The sequence below is a fragment of the Rhinopithecus roxellana genome, chromosome 1, assembly GCF_007565055.1.
Source record: "Rhinopithecus roxellana isolate Shanxi Qingling chromosome 1, ASM756505v1, whole genome shotgun sequence".
NCBI classification, from domain to species: Eukaryota; Metazoa; Chordata; class Mammalia; order Primates; family Cercopithecidae; genus Rhinopithecus; species Rhinopithecus roxellana.
The window spans coordinates 177,179,935-177,194,683 of record NC_044549.1 but is presented as its reverse complement, the minus strand read 5'-3'; the positions used below and the strand labels follow the sequence as shown (position 1 = coordinate 177,194,683).

Genomic DNA, 14,749 nt, shown 5'->3' with positions numbered 1-14,749 from the left:
AATAACCAAAAAAGAAAAATGGAAGCATGGAGGGAAGAATGAATGGAGAGCGGGTAATTGAGAGTGGGCTTGTTGTGAGGTGATGCCTACTGATTATAATGAGCCTTTCCTTTGGCAGCTAAAAGGTAATAGTGCTTTTGATCAGTTCCCCAAAACATTGTTATATGTTGTTTGTGCCATTGCAGGAACTTTGTGAGAATTTTAATGCATGGAAAAACTGTCCATGTTCCAACTGCTGTACATCCAAAAGTCTCAGTGTAATAGCAGGACCAAAATATTCTGTCAATCAGCTGACCATATTCTTAATGACTCCTAAAATCTCGTGGACTTCTAAAGTAAGTTTCAACTTCTTTCTTTCAGGGATTAAGGTAACGTTATTGACTTAGCACATTTAATGGAGAAAAACTACATTTAGTGGTCTTGAATGAGGTTGAAGAGGCCTTCTGCTTTTTTCATTTAGTGAAGAGAAAAATAGCAAGTACCATGCTTATCCACAATGATGATGCAACATACTATGAAAAGAAGAAATATATCGTTTATCTAAAGACTAGTTATGAAGCAGTGAGCTTTTTAATATGATTGGGGTATAACCGAATAAACTATATATGACTTATATCACCATCAGATTTATTTATTATTTATTTTCTGTCTTCATCTATTGAAAGCAAACTCCCTAAGAGGGTTTTTGTTTTCTTGACTACGGCACCATTGCTTACGCCAGTGCCTGCCACATACTGGACTCTTGATAGATACTTGTTGAATGAAAGACCAAATTAATGAATATGGAGTAGGAATGTAAACACTTAGCTTGAATATTTTGCTAACAGCAATTTATTACAATTAATTTATATACTGCCTCCCAAAAAGCTCAGAGAAAAAAAGTATTCACATGCATTTTCATTTATTCTCAAGGTAACTAAGATAGAAAAGGACAGATAGAGCAATGTAACATGTTAAATGTGGCCATTTTAGACAAATGCTTAAAAATTGACATAGGAAAATGATATAAAAGGAACCGAAAAGAAATATCATCTGACTCCTAATCAGTGCTTTTCTTGATAGGCTGGTAGTTTTTAGAATTTGAAATGTTGAAGAATCTCTGTGTGTGTGTGTGAGTGTGTGTGTTTAACTTTTTGTTGAAGTTCAAGTACAAACAGAAAACTACACAGATTCTAAGAGGACAGCTTAATCAGTTTTACAAAAAGTGAAAATACCCATGCAATCTGCACCCAGATTAAGAAACAACATTGTCACTGCCACCTCCCAAAGGAAATTGCTAACTTGATTTCTGATATCATAGATTTATTTTGTCCGTTTTTATACTTTATATGCTTTAGAATAAAAGAATATCTGTTCTTTGGGGTCTGGCTTCTTTCATTCTGTATGTTATTTGTGATATTCATCTATGTTACTGCATGTATTTGCAGTTTGTTTTCATTGCTGTATAGTGTATCTTACTGTGTGACTGTATCACAATTAGCTTATCTCCCCTAGTAATGGCATTTGGATAGTTTCCAGTTTGGGCTATTATGAATAGTGTTATTATTATCAGTTTTGGTTTTTTAATATCTGGGAACCTTAAGCTTCTTGTTGGGAACCACGGTAAATTTATCTTCCTCTTACACTTTACCTAACAAGAAATGTGAAAGACTTATGTAGTGCTCTTTAGGTAGAATACAATTATCAGGAAGTTACAAAATCTACTCCCTTCTTCTATAATAGCATAAGATTAGTCATGTGAACTTGGTCAGAGATTTTAGAAAGCAATAGAGAACACGAATATTTGATAGCACCAAAAATTACATACTTATATACGTAATTGTGGAGATACCTTGAGTCAACTCTAAATAGTGGAAGAAATTTTGTCAAGGTGAAGTTAGGCTCTTGGCTGCTTTGCTGGTAGCTTGACTCATAATAGCACCAACAGAAATCCAAACTCTTCTTCACTGACCTTCTAAAATGGTCTGCTGTTTCCCCACTTTTTAAAAAAGCAATTTGAAATTTCAGTTTTATGTTTTCCCAGGAAGCGCCATGGCCTGTGCTGCTGTTAGGATTCCTGGGTTGTTGCGGTGCTCTGTTGGAGCCATCCGTACTGAGGCTGCATCACTGAGATTGACACTCAGCACTTTGCGCCACCTTACTCTAACCAGGTGAGTCATTAAGCCGCCTGTGTCATTTGAAGTTGATTTTCAGAAAACCTGACCTGCTGATGGTTGTGGGAGGCGTATCAGACTCCCGGAAAGGTAACATCTAGGCTTCAGTGTGCATGCTGTCAGGTTGTTAACCCTTTTTTTTTTTTTTTTTTTTTTTTTTTTTTCTGAGACGGAATCTTGCTCTGTCACCCAGGCTGGAGTGCAGTGGCGTGATCTCAGCTCACTGCAACCTCGACCTACTGGATTCAAGCAATTCTCTTGTCTTAGCCTCCCGAGTAGCTGGGATTACAGGCATGCACCACCACACCTGGCTAATTTTTGTGTTTTTGGTAGAGACAGGGTTTCGCCCTGTTGGTCAGGCTGGTCTCGTACTCCTGACCTCAGATGATCTGCCTGCTTCGCCCTCCCAAAGTGCTGGGATTACAGGCGTGAGCCACCATGCCCGGCCAAAACTTTAGTTAGATGGGCAAATACTCACTGGCCACTTTATAGGATCCATAGTGTTATATTGTATTTAGGATAACCGTGATATTTCAGGAAAAACTAATTTTATTATTTTTATGAAGATACTATGTAATGACTTAATTTTACTTTCTATTAAAGCATAATGAAATCCAAAAGGAAAACTGATCACATGGAGAGAACTGCAAGTGTCGTTCGACGAGAGGTTTGTATCTTCGGGATATGACAGGTTTTTCCAGCTACTAGCTTATGGGTAAAGCGTTAGATGAGTCTGGTCCTTTTGAAGGACAGTTGGGAAGTTTGTTATTTTTCTATATAGAAATTTTCTGAGCAGGACATATGATATCTGATTTGAAAAGATGATAGATACTCAAATTTTTCCCTTTAAACTTGGAATGAATGGATTACCTGTTGATGAACAGAGTAGAGCAGCAATTGAGGGAGCCATCCTCACAGGTATGATGTTTAGGGTTATATTTTAGCACTAGAATTTCTTTTAGAGCCTACATTTTATGAATAGCTTACCTTTTTTTGTATCATGTCTCAAAGTCATTGTTCTCATTCCTACTTTAGAACAAGGGAGAAAGCACTAACATCTGAGAAAGGAAAATGGACAAGCTCTTGTTATCCTTGTAATGTACAGATTTTTTCCACCATATTCAGACTATAGAAAGCTAATCTACCACCTGAAAGGGTGTCAAGGGCTGAGAAGTAAAGGATCCTCACCCTTTACCTCAGTGAGTAACCCCATTTTTATTTAAAAACATAAATTGGATATTTTATTTTGCTTTTTTGAATGTTGATCACTTATTCAGGTATATTTAGCTTAGGGTTATAAGTCTGTTGAAGCTAACAATAAAAATCTATTTCATGTAAAGAACAATTATATACTTCTACAAACATGGGCAGAAATTATATTGTCTCATTTAAATTTATCTGTTAATAGAAGGATACATTTTAATGTAAAGGCATATTGTTTAGGCCCTACTTTTAAGGCTAACTCCTTTCAGAAAATTACCTTGGGACTAAGGGTAATATGTTTGTTGATTCAGCTTAAAGTTCATTTTTTTTTTTTGAAAAGTTTGTAAAATTAGTTCAGCATAGTAGATTTAGGAGCTTGTGGGGAAATACACTTTTCCCAATGATAAATCTGAAAAGACCTTTTGGTTTGTTGAAGTGACCAAAAATGCTGATTCTGTAAATGTGAGACTTGTTAGGATTTCTTTTTAAAAAATGAAGGCCTTGCAAATTGTGAAAAAAAAGTGATTTCTCTTACAGGTGCTTTCCTGTTGTATTTTGAGGCTGGCGGAATTAGAGCAGAGGTTGAAAATCTTTCTCTAGAAGGCCAGATAGTAAATATTTTAGCTTTTTTGGGCCATGCTGTCATTTTTTTTTTTTTTTTTTTTTTGAGATGGAGTCTTGCTCTGTCGCCCGGGCTGGAGTGCAGTGGCCGGATCTCATCTCTTAATAACAACTTCTAATCTTTGATTTTATCATGTGAAAAGAGCCATAGACAGTATGTAAACAAATTTCATTTACCAAACACCCAGATTTAGCTCTGCAGGTAATAGTTTGCTAGTCCCTGAATTAGAGTATCATTTCAGAATTTTATTTTACAATACCAATTAATTTTAATAGCCTGCAGAAACTAAGTGAAATATGAGCAAAAAAGAATCATCATGCATTTACAACAATTACTACATTATTTACTGTTGAGCGTCAACTGATATTTATTGAGCACCTCCTATTTTCCAGGACCAAAAACTTTTTTGTTACCTTACAGAATTCTCAAAACTATGCCATAAAATAGTTAATAATATTTTAAGACAGGTAAGATAGATAGATAGATAATAGTATTTTCTTTTTTTTTTTTTTTCTTTTTGACATAGGGTCTTGCTCTGTCACCAGGCTGGAGTGCAGAGGTGCAGTCATGGCTCACAGCAGCTTCTGTCTCCCAAGCTCAAGTGATCGTCCTGCCTAAGCCTCCTGAGTAGCCAGGACTACGGGCACACTACTATGCCCAGCTAATTTTTAATTTTTTGTAAAGATAGTCTTGCTGTGTTGCCCAGGCTGATCTTGAACTCCTGGCCTCAAGTGATCCTTTCTCCTTGGCCTCCCGAAGTGCTGGGATTACAGGCATGAGCTACCACACCTGGCCAGTATTTTCTTTTTAACAGATGAAAAGAATAAGAATCGGACTAATAGCAACTTGCACAGCATCCATCATAGGCATTAACGTACTTAATTATGTTGACTGCCAATTCTAAGGAAACATATCTATTTTTCACATTTTTATTGTTACCACAAAGTCTTTACTTTTACATTTTTCAAATTTGTGTGGATATAAACAGTATTTTTATTTATATCACCATCATTTCTCTTTCTTAATAACAGACCTTTATCTCCCTAAGGTTATCACCACTTACCTATAATTTCTTGCTTATTACTTTTAATAAAATTTACATAAGTGGGAATGTACAGTATTCAGTATTCTGCAGTTTACAGATGAGGCAGGCACATGCTTTAAAGGTTACACCTATTAAGAAGTAGATACTAATGGCACGTCTCTCTCTGAGTGCGGTCACACTGCCTTTTCTTGGGTGTGTGCTTTCCCCCTCCAATAAATCACTGTACTGTCACAAAAAAAAAAAAAAAAAAGATATCAACTGTGATTTCTAAAATATACTTAAATATATTTAAAATTAGCCTCATTAAAATTTTTGGTTTGTACATGTAGCTGTATAACTACAGTATGTTAAGAAGCTTAAATGACTGTGTATTATGATGGTCCAGTGACATATGAAGTACTGATACACATATTCTTTCAAGTTTGAAGTACCTCACCTGAAAACTGGGCTAAGGGGCAGTTCCTTAATTTGGTTCTACTGGAATAAAATTATAAAAGGTGTATTTTCCTTTATGTAACAGATATGTAACTATAGCCAAAAGGTCAGCACAGAATTCAATAAATATTGAGGATAATGGAATAGTTAATATCAAATTCTAGCCAACTTCTAGTATTATGGAAATATATTTAATCTTAGAGAAAACCTGTTCTAACAAAATTATTTTAAGAAAAAAGGAAGGAACTCTAAAGAAATAGACTGTTAGAGATCTAGTAAATATTCCTATTTTGTAGATTAGGGACTGAGGTTCAGTCTTGATAAGTAACTTGCCCAAGCCATATGTGCCAGTGATGAAACCAGGACTGATTGCTGAACCTGACTTCTGTTTCAGGTTCTTTTGAACATGCCCTTGTTCTTTCATGTTATGACCGAATCATATCATTTATTCACTAAATTTTAACTTTAATTTGGAAAATTATCAACTAATAAAACTTTTTCTTCAGCACAACTCTCTAGTTTTTCTAAAAATGAGCATTATAAGAACAGGATACAGTTCATAACATTAGAGCACTCTCATAGTTCCTTAAGATCAGAACTTTATACAGGAAAAAGTTCCCTTTATATAAAGTTTGATTTGGCTGGAAAAAGCTTATAAAACAGTCATAGCTTTAAAGCCTTTTTACGCTATATCATAGTGACATCCTCTGTTGTAAAATGGTTTTTATCATCTGACATTTTCTTCAGATAGCCAGTTTTCCTGCTTTGGCTGTCCTATAAGAGCTTCCAAAGACTTCAGTTTACCTATAGTTTATTGTTTGTAGGTCAAGAAGAGTTATCTTCGAATGTAGCTTAGGGACTTTCTGCCAAAAATGTTCTTTATTTGTGTCTTGTCTGCAGTAGGAATGTTCAATTTGTGTTCGAGCGCAGTGGCTCATGTCTGTAATCCTAGCACTTTGGGAGGCTGAAACAGGAGGATCACTTGAGACCAGGAGTTCAAGACCAGCCTGGGCAACATAGCAAGACCCAGTCTCTACAAAAAGTTACCAATTAGCTGGACATGGTGGTATGCTTATAGTCCTGGCTACTCAGGAAGCTGAGGCAGGAGGATCACTTGAGCTCAGGAGTTCAAGGTTACTAACGTGAGCTATGATGGTACTACTGTACTCTAGCCTGTGTGGCAGAGCAAGATCCTGTCTCTTAAAAAAAAGAATGTTCCATAGTTTACATCCTTATATAAGGAATCTTCAATGTCTGTGTCTTCCATTTCCCTGGTTTCTTTTTGGGCAGATATAAAAGAATTAACTACAGGTTTAGAAAACTGGCAATAATAGATTATTTATTTGTGTTTAATTCTTCAACTGTTTGATTAATTGTGCTAAATAAGAATGAATTATCCTGTGCTGACCTGATTTTCATGGAATATTTGTAAAGTTTGGATTAGCAAGATAATTGGTAGTTATTTCAAGCACTTCTTGGGTTTCCAAAGACTGTTGAATACCTTCTGAATTTGAAGTTATCAAAGTAATAGTTGTAGAATTTAGATATTCAAAAGATGTGTGAAAACCACCTATATCCCTATTTTAGTTAACTGATGTTTCCAAGATAGATTCTGGTTTCCTAGTTAATCTTGTTTAACTAGTTTAAGAGTTAACATGTATTTTGACTTGAACCTGGGAGGCAGAGGTTGCAGTGAGCCAAGATTGCGCTACTGCACTCCAGCCTGGGCAACAGAGTAAGACTCTGTCTCAGAAAGAAAAGAGTTAACATGTATTTTGTATACTTCTTGGTTTTGGAAGCCGGTGACTTTACCAAGGCAGATGAATCAAGTAATTGCATGTTCAGGGAGCACATCTGTGTTAACTGTATTTTTCCTCATTTAATACAAGTGATTTTTCTGATCTGGCTTTTAGGCATACTTTTTTCTCATCTTCCAATTTTTTCTTCTGGGTTTTTTTTTTTGTTTGTTTGTTTGTTTTTTAAGAAGGGTCTTTTCCTTGATTGTCTTCAGGCAAAGGAAAAAGTTGTTGGAAATGTACTTTGTTTTAAATATCAAATCCCCCGTCTGATGTCAAGAGAGTCAGGAGTGAAATGGTCACTGCATAGTGACTGGTATTTACTAGAAACCCATCAATCTTGCTTTCTATTTTTTTTTTTTAATCACTTTTCAAGTGTTTCTTTGTCATTTAGAGGAAATGGGTCTTTATTTTTTTTGTCCCTGGCGATTCATAGAGTAAATCGCTGTCCTATATAGCTGAGTGTCACTTGTATGAGGTCCTGGGAGACCCCGGGGCCAGCAAGAGGTACAAGGCGGCCCTTCTTCCATTTCAGAATTTTATAGGACAAAATTATTGGGACTTTTAGGGGTTATTTTGAGCCAAGTTTAGGTAAACTACAAAGAAAGTTAATGCAAACTCTTTAGAATTTTAGTGCCCACAAGTCAGAAAATTACAAATCCAATCATGGTACTAACTTTCAGGAATTTTTTAGTTGCATCTCTTCTCTTCTTCTGTTTCTCTTTCTTTCTTTTTTTTTTTTTTGAGAGAGAGTCTCGTTCTTGTTGCCCAGGCTAAAGTGCAATGATGCGATCTTTGGCTCACTGCAACTTCTGCCTCCCAAGTTCAAGTGATTCTCCTGCCTCAGCCTCCCCAGTAGCTGGGATTACAGGTACCTGCCACCGTGCCCCGCTAATTTTTTTTTTTTATTTTTAGTAGAGACAGAGTTTCACTATGTTGGCCAGGCTTGTCTCAAACTCCTGACCTCGTGATCCGCCCACCTCGGCCTCCCAAAGTGCTGAGATTACAGGTGTGAGCCACCACTCTTGGCCTCCTCATCTGTTTCTAATTTCCCTTCTCCCATACAGAATAAGAACTGCGAAGAGTTGGGAGGAACTGGAGAAAGCTAGATGATATCTGGCTTTCTTGGCAGTATATGGCCATTAGGGACTTGCCCCAATTTCCAGAGGGTGCTTCTAGCCATAGAGTAGGGGCTGGACCTTGGACTGGTTGAAATGAATGGCACCTTAGGTTTGGCCATAACAGAACTGGATCAGCCTCTCATAGTCACGTCTTCCACTCTTACCTTTAATTTGTATAGTGAGTGTACTTTACACATGTTATTTGCTCTTCAACTGAAGTCCATGAGGTATCCTAAGGGTACGACATCATGTGGATTTTACAAAGAGGAAGCAGGGCCTAGGACATGTCTCTCAGTGGCGAAGGGAAGCTCTAGCTCAGAATTCCTAGGCTCAAGGACTGTGCTGCTACTCTTGGAGTCGACAGAAAATGGAATACTCACCCAGAAATGTTCTTTTGGTTTTGGGTATTGTATTTCCTCTAGAAAGCTTACTGAATGACCATTTATGATGTTTATGCTTCTTACTTGGGACTGTAACTGTAAGTAGTCTGAAATTGTGCTGATGGAGGAAACTGAACTCTGAATTGAATTATATTGGGATGTTTGTGTTGGAGTTTTATTCATTTTACTCTTAAGAATCAAAAGAATAAGCAGTCTGAACCCTAGAAATGTCAAGGAGATAAGGGTAGAAATATTGTAATGCAGTGAGGATTGTTCAGGCAAGACACATTTTACTGGAGGGGTCATTCTGTGCTTGGCCTCTATAGACTGTTGGCCTACTGAGCAAGATATGCTCTGTTCATCAGTTTGTTGGGAGAGTTTGGCAGTGAAAGAATTTCTTAAATTACTAATTCTTAGGCATTCATTTGTTCATTTGGAAATGTGCCAGACCCTGGGCCAGATCCTGGGGTTACAGCATTGGAAATGATACATAAGCTCCTGTCCTCAGATTTTAATGGGACTCTGAGCAGAAGACTTTATGCACCTGATTATTTTGGAAAACTGTCTAATTCTTTTTCTGTTGTACTAGTTTGCTTTTAGAAGCCTATGCCTTTTCCTACAGTATCTTATGTATATATTGCCTTTTTGTTTACAAAGCACCAGATTATACAACAGATTGTTACTTGATTCTCACAACCATTCTAGGAGGGACATGTAGGGATTTTAATGTCTATTTCACAGATGAGGGGATTAAGAGTCAAAGATTTATTTAGGATGATCCTGCTTTCTCATTTGCCTGAAATAGTCCTGGTTTATGCCTCTTTATTTCTGGTGTAATTATCAATAGCACTCACTTTCACTCTCAAAATTATCCTGTCTTGAATGATAAATTATATTGTTGTCCTAAGTGTAAAGGACTTGTTCAAGGGACAAGGACTCAGTCCTGGAACTTAGATCTTTGATGAATCAGCTTTCCTTTATGTTACAGCAGAATATGCACTCTGTTTAGACAGACAGGGTTTAATTGAGCAATGTGTTACTAGGCATGAGAAAGGAGGGAGATACTGATGGCAGAGTGGTTAGTTAATAAAGTCAAATGGCTGGGCCCCTGGGGCAGATGCCTTTGGGGATCCTACAGTTGCCAGTGCTGATTTTCCAGTGCTCATAATCTGCTTGTGGTCTCATAATCTGCTGAGGCTTGGGTTTGAATGGGATGGTCTGCTTAGCTGCAGAGTGCACTATGTCCCGAGGCTAACCTTTACAGTTCTCTGCTGATCATCACCTATGTATTTCAAAGAGATTGCGGTAGAGTGGTCATCTTCAATTTGAGGTAGGGGGACATCTTTTCAACATGCAATGTTTCTCAACAGTTGTACCTGTAATTTGCTTTGGTTATTGGAGCTTGATGGTCAAAGAACCTTTTAGAGATTGTCCAGCCTGGGATGAGCAACTTGGCACTTCTGGCTTCACCACACTGTCAGCAGTGACAAAGCAGAGTGGGTGGAGAGAAACCTCAGGCACTGACTGCCTGGAGGTAGTTGTGGGGGATATGGGGGACTGGACTACAGCTCTTAGAAAAACTCCCAAGGAAGTATAGTCTGATGGCCCTGGCAGCTGGCCTGTGGCCCCTGGGGTTATGTAACTAACTCTGCTTTGAGTTGAAGGCTACAAAGAAAGGGAGGCTCCTTGGGGAAAGGCCCAGTGTAGCAGCTCTGTAATCATAGTATCTAGCATAGTGCTGGAGAAAAAAAGAGTTCCGTGTTGGCTGTGTTAAATTTGAAATGGAAATTGAACAGGCTATTGGACATGTGAGTTTAGAGTTTACTGCTGGAGATGAAAAGTTGAGGCCATGTAGAGAGTAAGGGAAGAGGACCCAGGACTCAGCCCAGGAATGTGTCAACAGGTACAGGCCAAGCAGAAGAGCAAGGGCCAGCAAAGGAGATGGAGAAGGAGTGGCCAGCCAGACAGGAAGGAAATCAGCAGAGTGTTGTTGGAGTCAGGGGGGAAAGTGTTTCAAGGAGAGAGGGGCCAGCTGTGCTGGATTCTGTTGAGAGGTCATCACTGGATTTACCAAAGATGTTAGTGGGTGACCAGAATGACTGGCTTTAATACATTACTGAGAGGTGAAAGCCTGATCAGATTGTGTTGAGGAGAGAATGGGAGATGAGAAAGTGAAGACAGGACCATATGTAACTCTTGAAATGTTTTTTTTTCTTTCTTTTTTTTTTCCTTCACTCTTTTTTTTTTTTTTTTTTTACTTTCTAGGGTACATGTGCACAATGTGCAGGTTTGTTGCATATGTATACATGTGCCATGTTGGTGTGCTGCACCCATTAATTCATCATTTACATTAGGTATATCTCCTAATGCTATCCCTCCCTCCTGCCGCCTCCCACAATAGGACCCTGTGTATGATGTTCCCTTTCCTGTGTCCAGGTGATCTCATTGTTCAGTTCCCACCTATGAGTAAGAACATGCGGTATTTGGTTTTCTGTTCTCGCGGTAGTTTGCTGAGAATGATGGTTTCCAGCTGCATCCATGTCCCTACAAAGGACATGAACTCATCCTTTTTTATGGCTGCATAGTATTCCATGGTGTATAAGTATTCCATGGTGTATATGTGCCACATTTTCTTAATCCGGTCTGTCACTGATGGACATTTGGGTTGATTCCAAGTCTTTGCTATTGTGAATAGTGCCGCAATAAACATATGTGTGCATGTGTCTTTATAGCAGCATGACATAATCCTTTGGGTATATCCCCAGTAATGGGACGGCTGGGTCAAATGGTATTTCTAGTTCTAGATCCTTGAGGAATCGCCACACTGTTTTCCACAATGGTTGAACTAGTTTACAGTCCCACCAACAGTGTAAAAGTATTCCTGTTTCTCCACATCCTCTCCAGCACCTGTTGTTTCCTGATTTTTTTAGTGATCGCCATTCTAACTGGTGTGAGATGGTATCTCATTGTGGTTTTGATTTGCATTTCTCTGATGGCGAGTGATGATGAGCATTTTTTCATGTGTCTGTTGGCTGTATGAATGTCTTCTTTTGAGAAGTGTCTGTTCATATCCTTTGCCCACTTTTTGATGGGGTTGTTTTTTTCTTGTACATTTGATTGAGTTCTTTATAGGTTCTGGATATTAGCCCTTTGTCAGATGAGTAGATTGCAAAAATTTTCTCCCATTCTGTAGGTTGCCTGTCCACTCTGATGGTAGTTTCTTTTGCTGTGCAGAAGCTCTTTAGTTTAATTAGATCCCATTTGTGAATTTTGGCTTTTGTTGCTGTTGCTTTTGGTGTTTTAGACATGAAGTCCTTGCCCATGCCTATGTCCTGAATGGTATTACCTAGGTTTTCTTTTAGGGTTTTTATGGTATTAGGTCTAACATTTAAGTCTCTAATCCATCTTGAATTAATTTTCGTATAAGGAGTAAGGAAAGGATCCAGTTTCAGCTTTCTACTTATGGCTAGCCAATTTTCTCAGCACCATTTATTAAATAGGGAGTCCTTTCCCCATTTCTTGTTTTTGTCAGGTTTGTCAAAGATCAGATGGCTGTAGATGTGTGGTATTATTTCTGAGGGCTCTGTTCTGTTCCATTGGTCTATATCTGTTTTGGTACCAGTACCCTGCTGTTTTGGTTCCTGTAGCCTTGTAGTATAGTTTGAAGTCAGGTAGCGTGAAATGTTTTAATGTGAATGGGAGCAGAGAAATGAGGTGAAAGCTGGATTAAAGGAGAGGCTTGTTTTGTTCGTTGTATTTTGAAAAGCAGCAAAGAACACAAGTGCCTTGATTTAAATCTGCTTTGCCTCTTACTGGCTCTGGGACCTCAGTTTTCTCATACGTAAAATGGGGATATAATAATATTGGCTTTCTAGAGTTATTGTGAAGACTGACTGAATGAATGTATGTAAAGTGCCTGATATATGCTAAGGATGTCTGTAAGTGTTTGCTGCTGTTGTTGTTGTTACATGTTACATGAGGTGGGAGATCCTAGAGCTCCTGTGTGTTCTGGTGGGGAGGGTGGAGAGGGTGTGATGCAGGAGAAAGGATAGTTGCTGGAGGGGAGGCTTGAGAAGACAGAGAGGAGACCAGCCCAGGTGGACAGGTTAGCCTTTGGTAAGAATAAAGTGAGTTTAGTTGTCATTCTGGGGCATAGTGTTAACCAGCATAAGCCATTTAAGAAGTTAAATTGTGTGATTGATGGAGAATTTTGTGTCTACTTTTGTTAGTAAATCACTTGAGTAAAATCTGCTTCTAGTCAGATTCCTACACATCAGATTGATACTCTACTACCATTTAAATAATGCCTCTGGGTCTTGGTGTCTTTATGTGTAAAATGACATATGATTCTTGATAGTGACTAAACTTTCTTTCAATTCTGAAATTCTCTGAACCATACCTACATTTTTGTTTTAGGTCGTCTCTAGTCATGGCTTTGCCTAAATTTTTAAGCCAGAAAACAAATGAACAGGAATGAACAGGGAAAGCTAGCCAGGTTTCCAAAGAAATACCTATTTCCTGTACAGAGACTTTTGCACTAGTGGTGACATCAAAATATCCTACATAAAACCAGCTTTTTAAATAAGTGTGGTGAAATTTCCTTTTAGATGCTGACTCTGCCTAGACATTAAACATGTGTACTAGTAAAGTTGGCAAATGTGTTGTTATTTCACTGAACACTGGAAGAGCATAAATGTTGTTTTATGGAAAACTTCATTTCCTGCCATGTGTTTTAACTTAGGACGTGGATAGTTGAGGTTTCAGTTGTAAAGTCTTTTGATCTGTTAAGTATAAAAGCAAGTACAAATGATAAAAAATATATTTTCTCCACTATGTTTTGCCTATCCAATAAAAGAATAGCATATAACAAGGGCCACAATTACAGGTCCTAATTATATGAACTAGCTTTTGGAGTAAAATAAATATGTGGTCTTCGAAAAGATTTTGTTAATGTTTTTAATCCACATTGCTAGAAATCTATATAGTATACAGCATTTGTGTTAAGCAAAATAGTAAGAGGGAAGCATGTCTTTAAAAATAATGAATAGTGCAGGTGTTTTGTGTTCCAGATATAAATAAAACAGTTTTGTCCAGATTGTTAGGATAAATAGCAGTAGGTACATTACTGTTTGTATTTCAGGTTGAGTAACTCTAATGCAAAAATCTGAAATCTGAAATGCTCCAAAATCCAAAACGTTTTGAGCACTGACATGACACTCAAAGGAAATGCTCATTGGAGCATTTTGGACATCACATTTTTGCATTAGAGATGTTCAACCTGTAAGTATAATGCAAATATTCCAAAACTGAAAAAAAAATTGAAATTCTAAACACTTCTGGTCCAAGCATTTCAGATAAGGGATAGTCAGCCCATGATACCAATAATTGGTCATAGACACCATCCAAATGAAAATATGGCTTAACAGAAAGTATAGCTTTTGTTTCTTTCCTCATTGAATTTTACATTTGGACATTGGGAAATGACTAATGCTTCCATTTCACATAGTCTAGCACTTGATCGTGATGCATTCTCCGCTATCTCAGCTGAAATTCTGCTTCATATCTAGTTTTGTTAAGGAATTTAACACATGCCAGTTAAGCTGTCAGAAGTGAAATAATATAGCTCTAGGCTGTATTTTAACAGATTATTATATCGAAAGAAAAAAATCAATGTTTACATTTCTTTCTTTCTTCCTTTCCTTTCCTTCTTTCTTTTCTTTTCTTTTTTTTTTTTTTTTTTTGAGACAGGATCTCACTTGGCTCACTGCAGTCATGACCTTCAGGTTTAAGTGATCCTCCCACCTCAGCCTTCCGAGTTGCTGGTACTACAGGTGTGCCACCATGCCTAGCTAATTTTTTTTTTTTTTTTGGTAGTGATGTAGGATTTTGCCATGTTGCCCAGGCTGGTCTCAAACTCCTGGGCTCAAGCTATCCACCTGCCTCGGCCTCCCAAAATACTTTTGTAAATGTAAGAAAAGGGGAGTAATGAAGTAA

General features: G+C 37.7%; 2 protein-coding genes and 1 pseudogene across 2 annotated transcripts in view; 2 read left to right on the top strand and 1 right to left on the bottom strand.

The window, feature by feature from the left end:
• Positions 1-14,749, top strand: part of GALNT15 (polypeptide N-acetylgalactosaminyltransferase 15) — a 126,744-nt gene that overhangs the window by 92,214 nt on the left and 19,781 nt on the right. The window contains exons 11-13 of the mRNA XM_030933454.1: positions 186-335; positions 2,024-2,150; positions 2,757-2,820. Of these exons, the coding sequence (XP_030789314.1) occupies positions 186-335; positions 2,024-2,110 (237 nt within the window). The 3' untranslated portion in view covers positions 2,111-2,150; positions 2,757-2,820. The remainder of the gene's footprint in view (positions 1-185; positions 336-2,023; positions 2,151-2,756; positions 2,821-14,749) is intronic.
• The window catches only part of OXNAD1 (oxidoreductase NAD binding domain containing 1), a 35,568-nt gene continuing 24,007 nt past the window's right edge, over positions 3,189-14,749 (top strand). Inside the window, exon 1 of the mRNA XM_030933497.1 lies at positions 3,189-3,352. Coding sequence (XP_030789357.1) covers positions 3,251-3,352 — 102 coding nt within the window. The 5' untranslated portion in view covers positions 3,189-3,250. The remainder of the gene's footprint in view (positions 3,353-14,749) is intronic.
• On the bottom strand, positions 6,146-7,115 carry LOC104673187 (annotated as a pseudogene).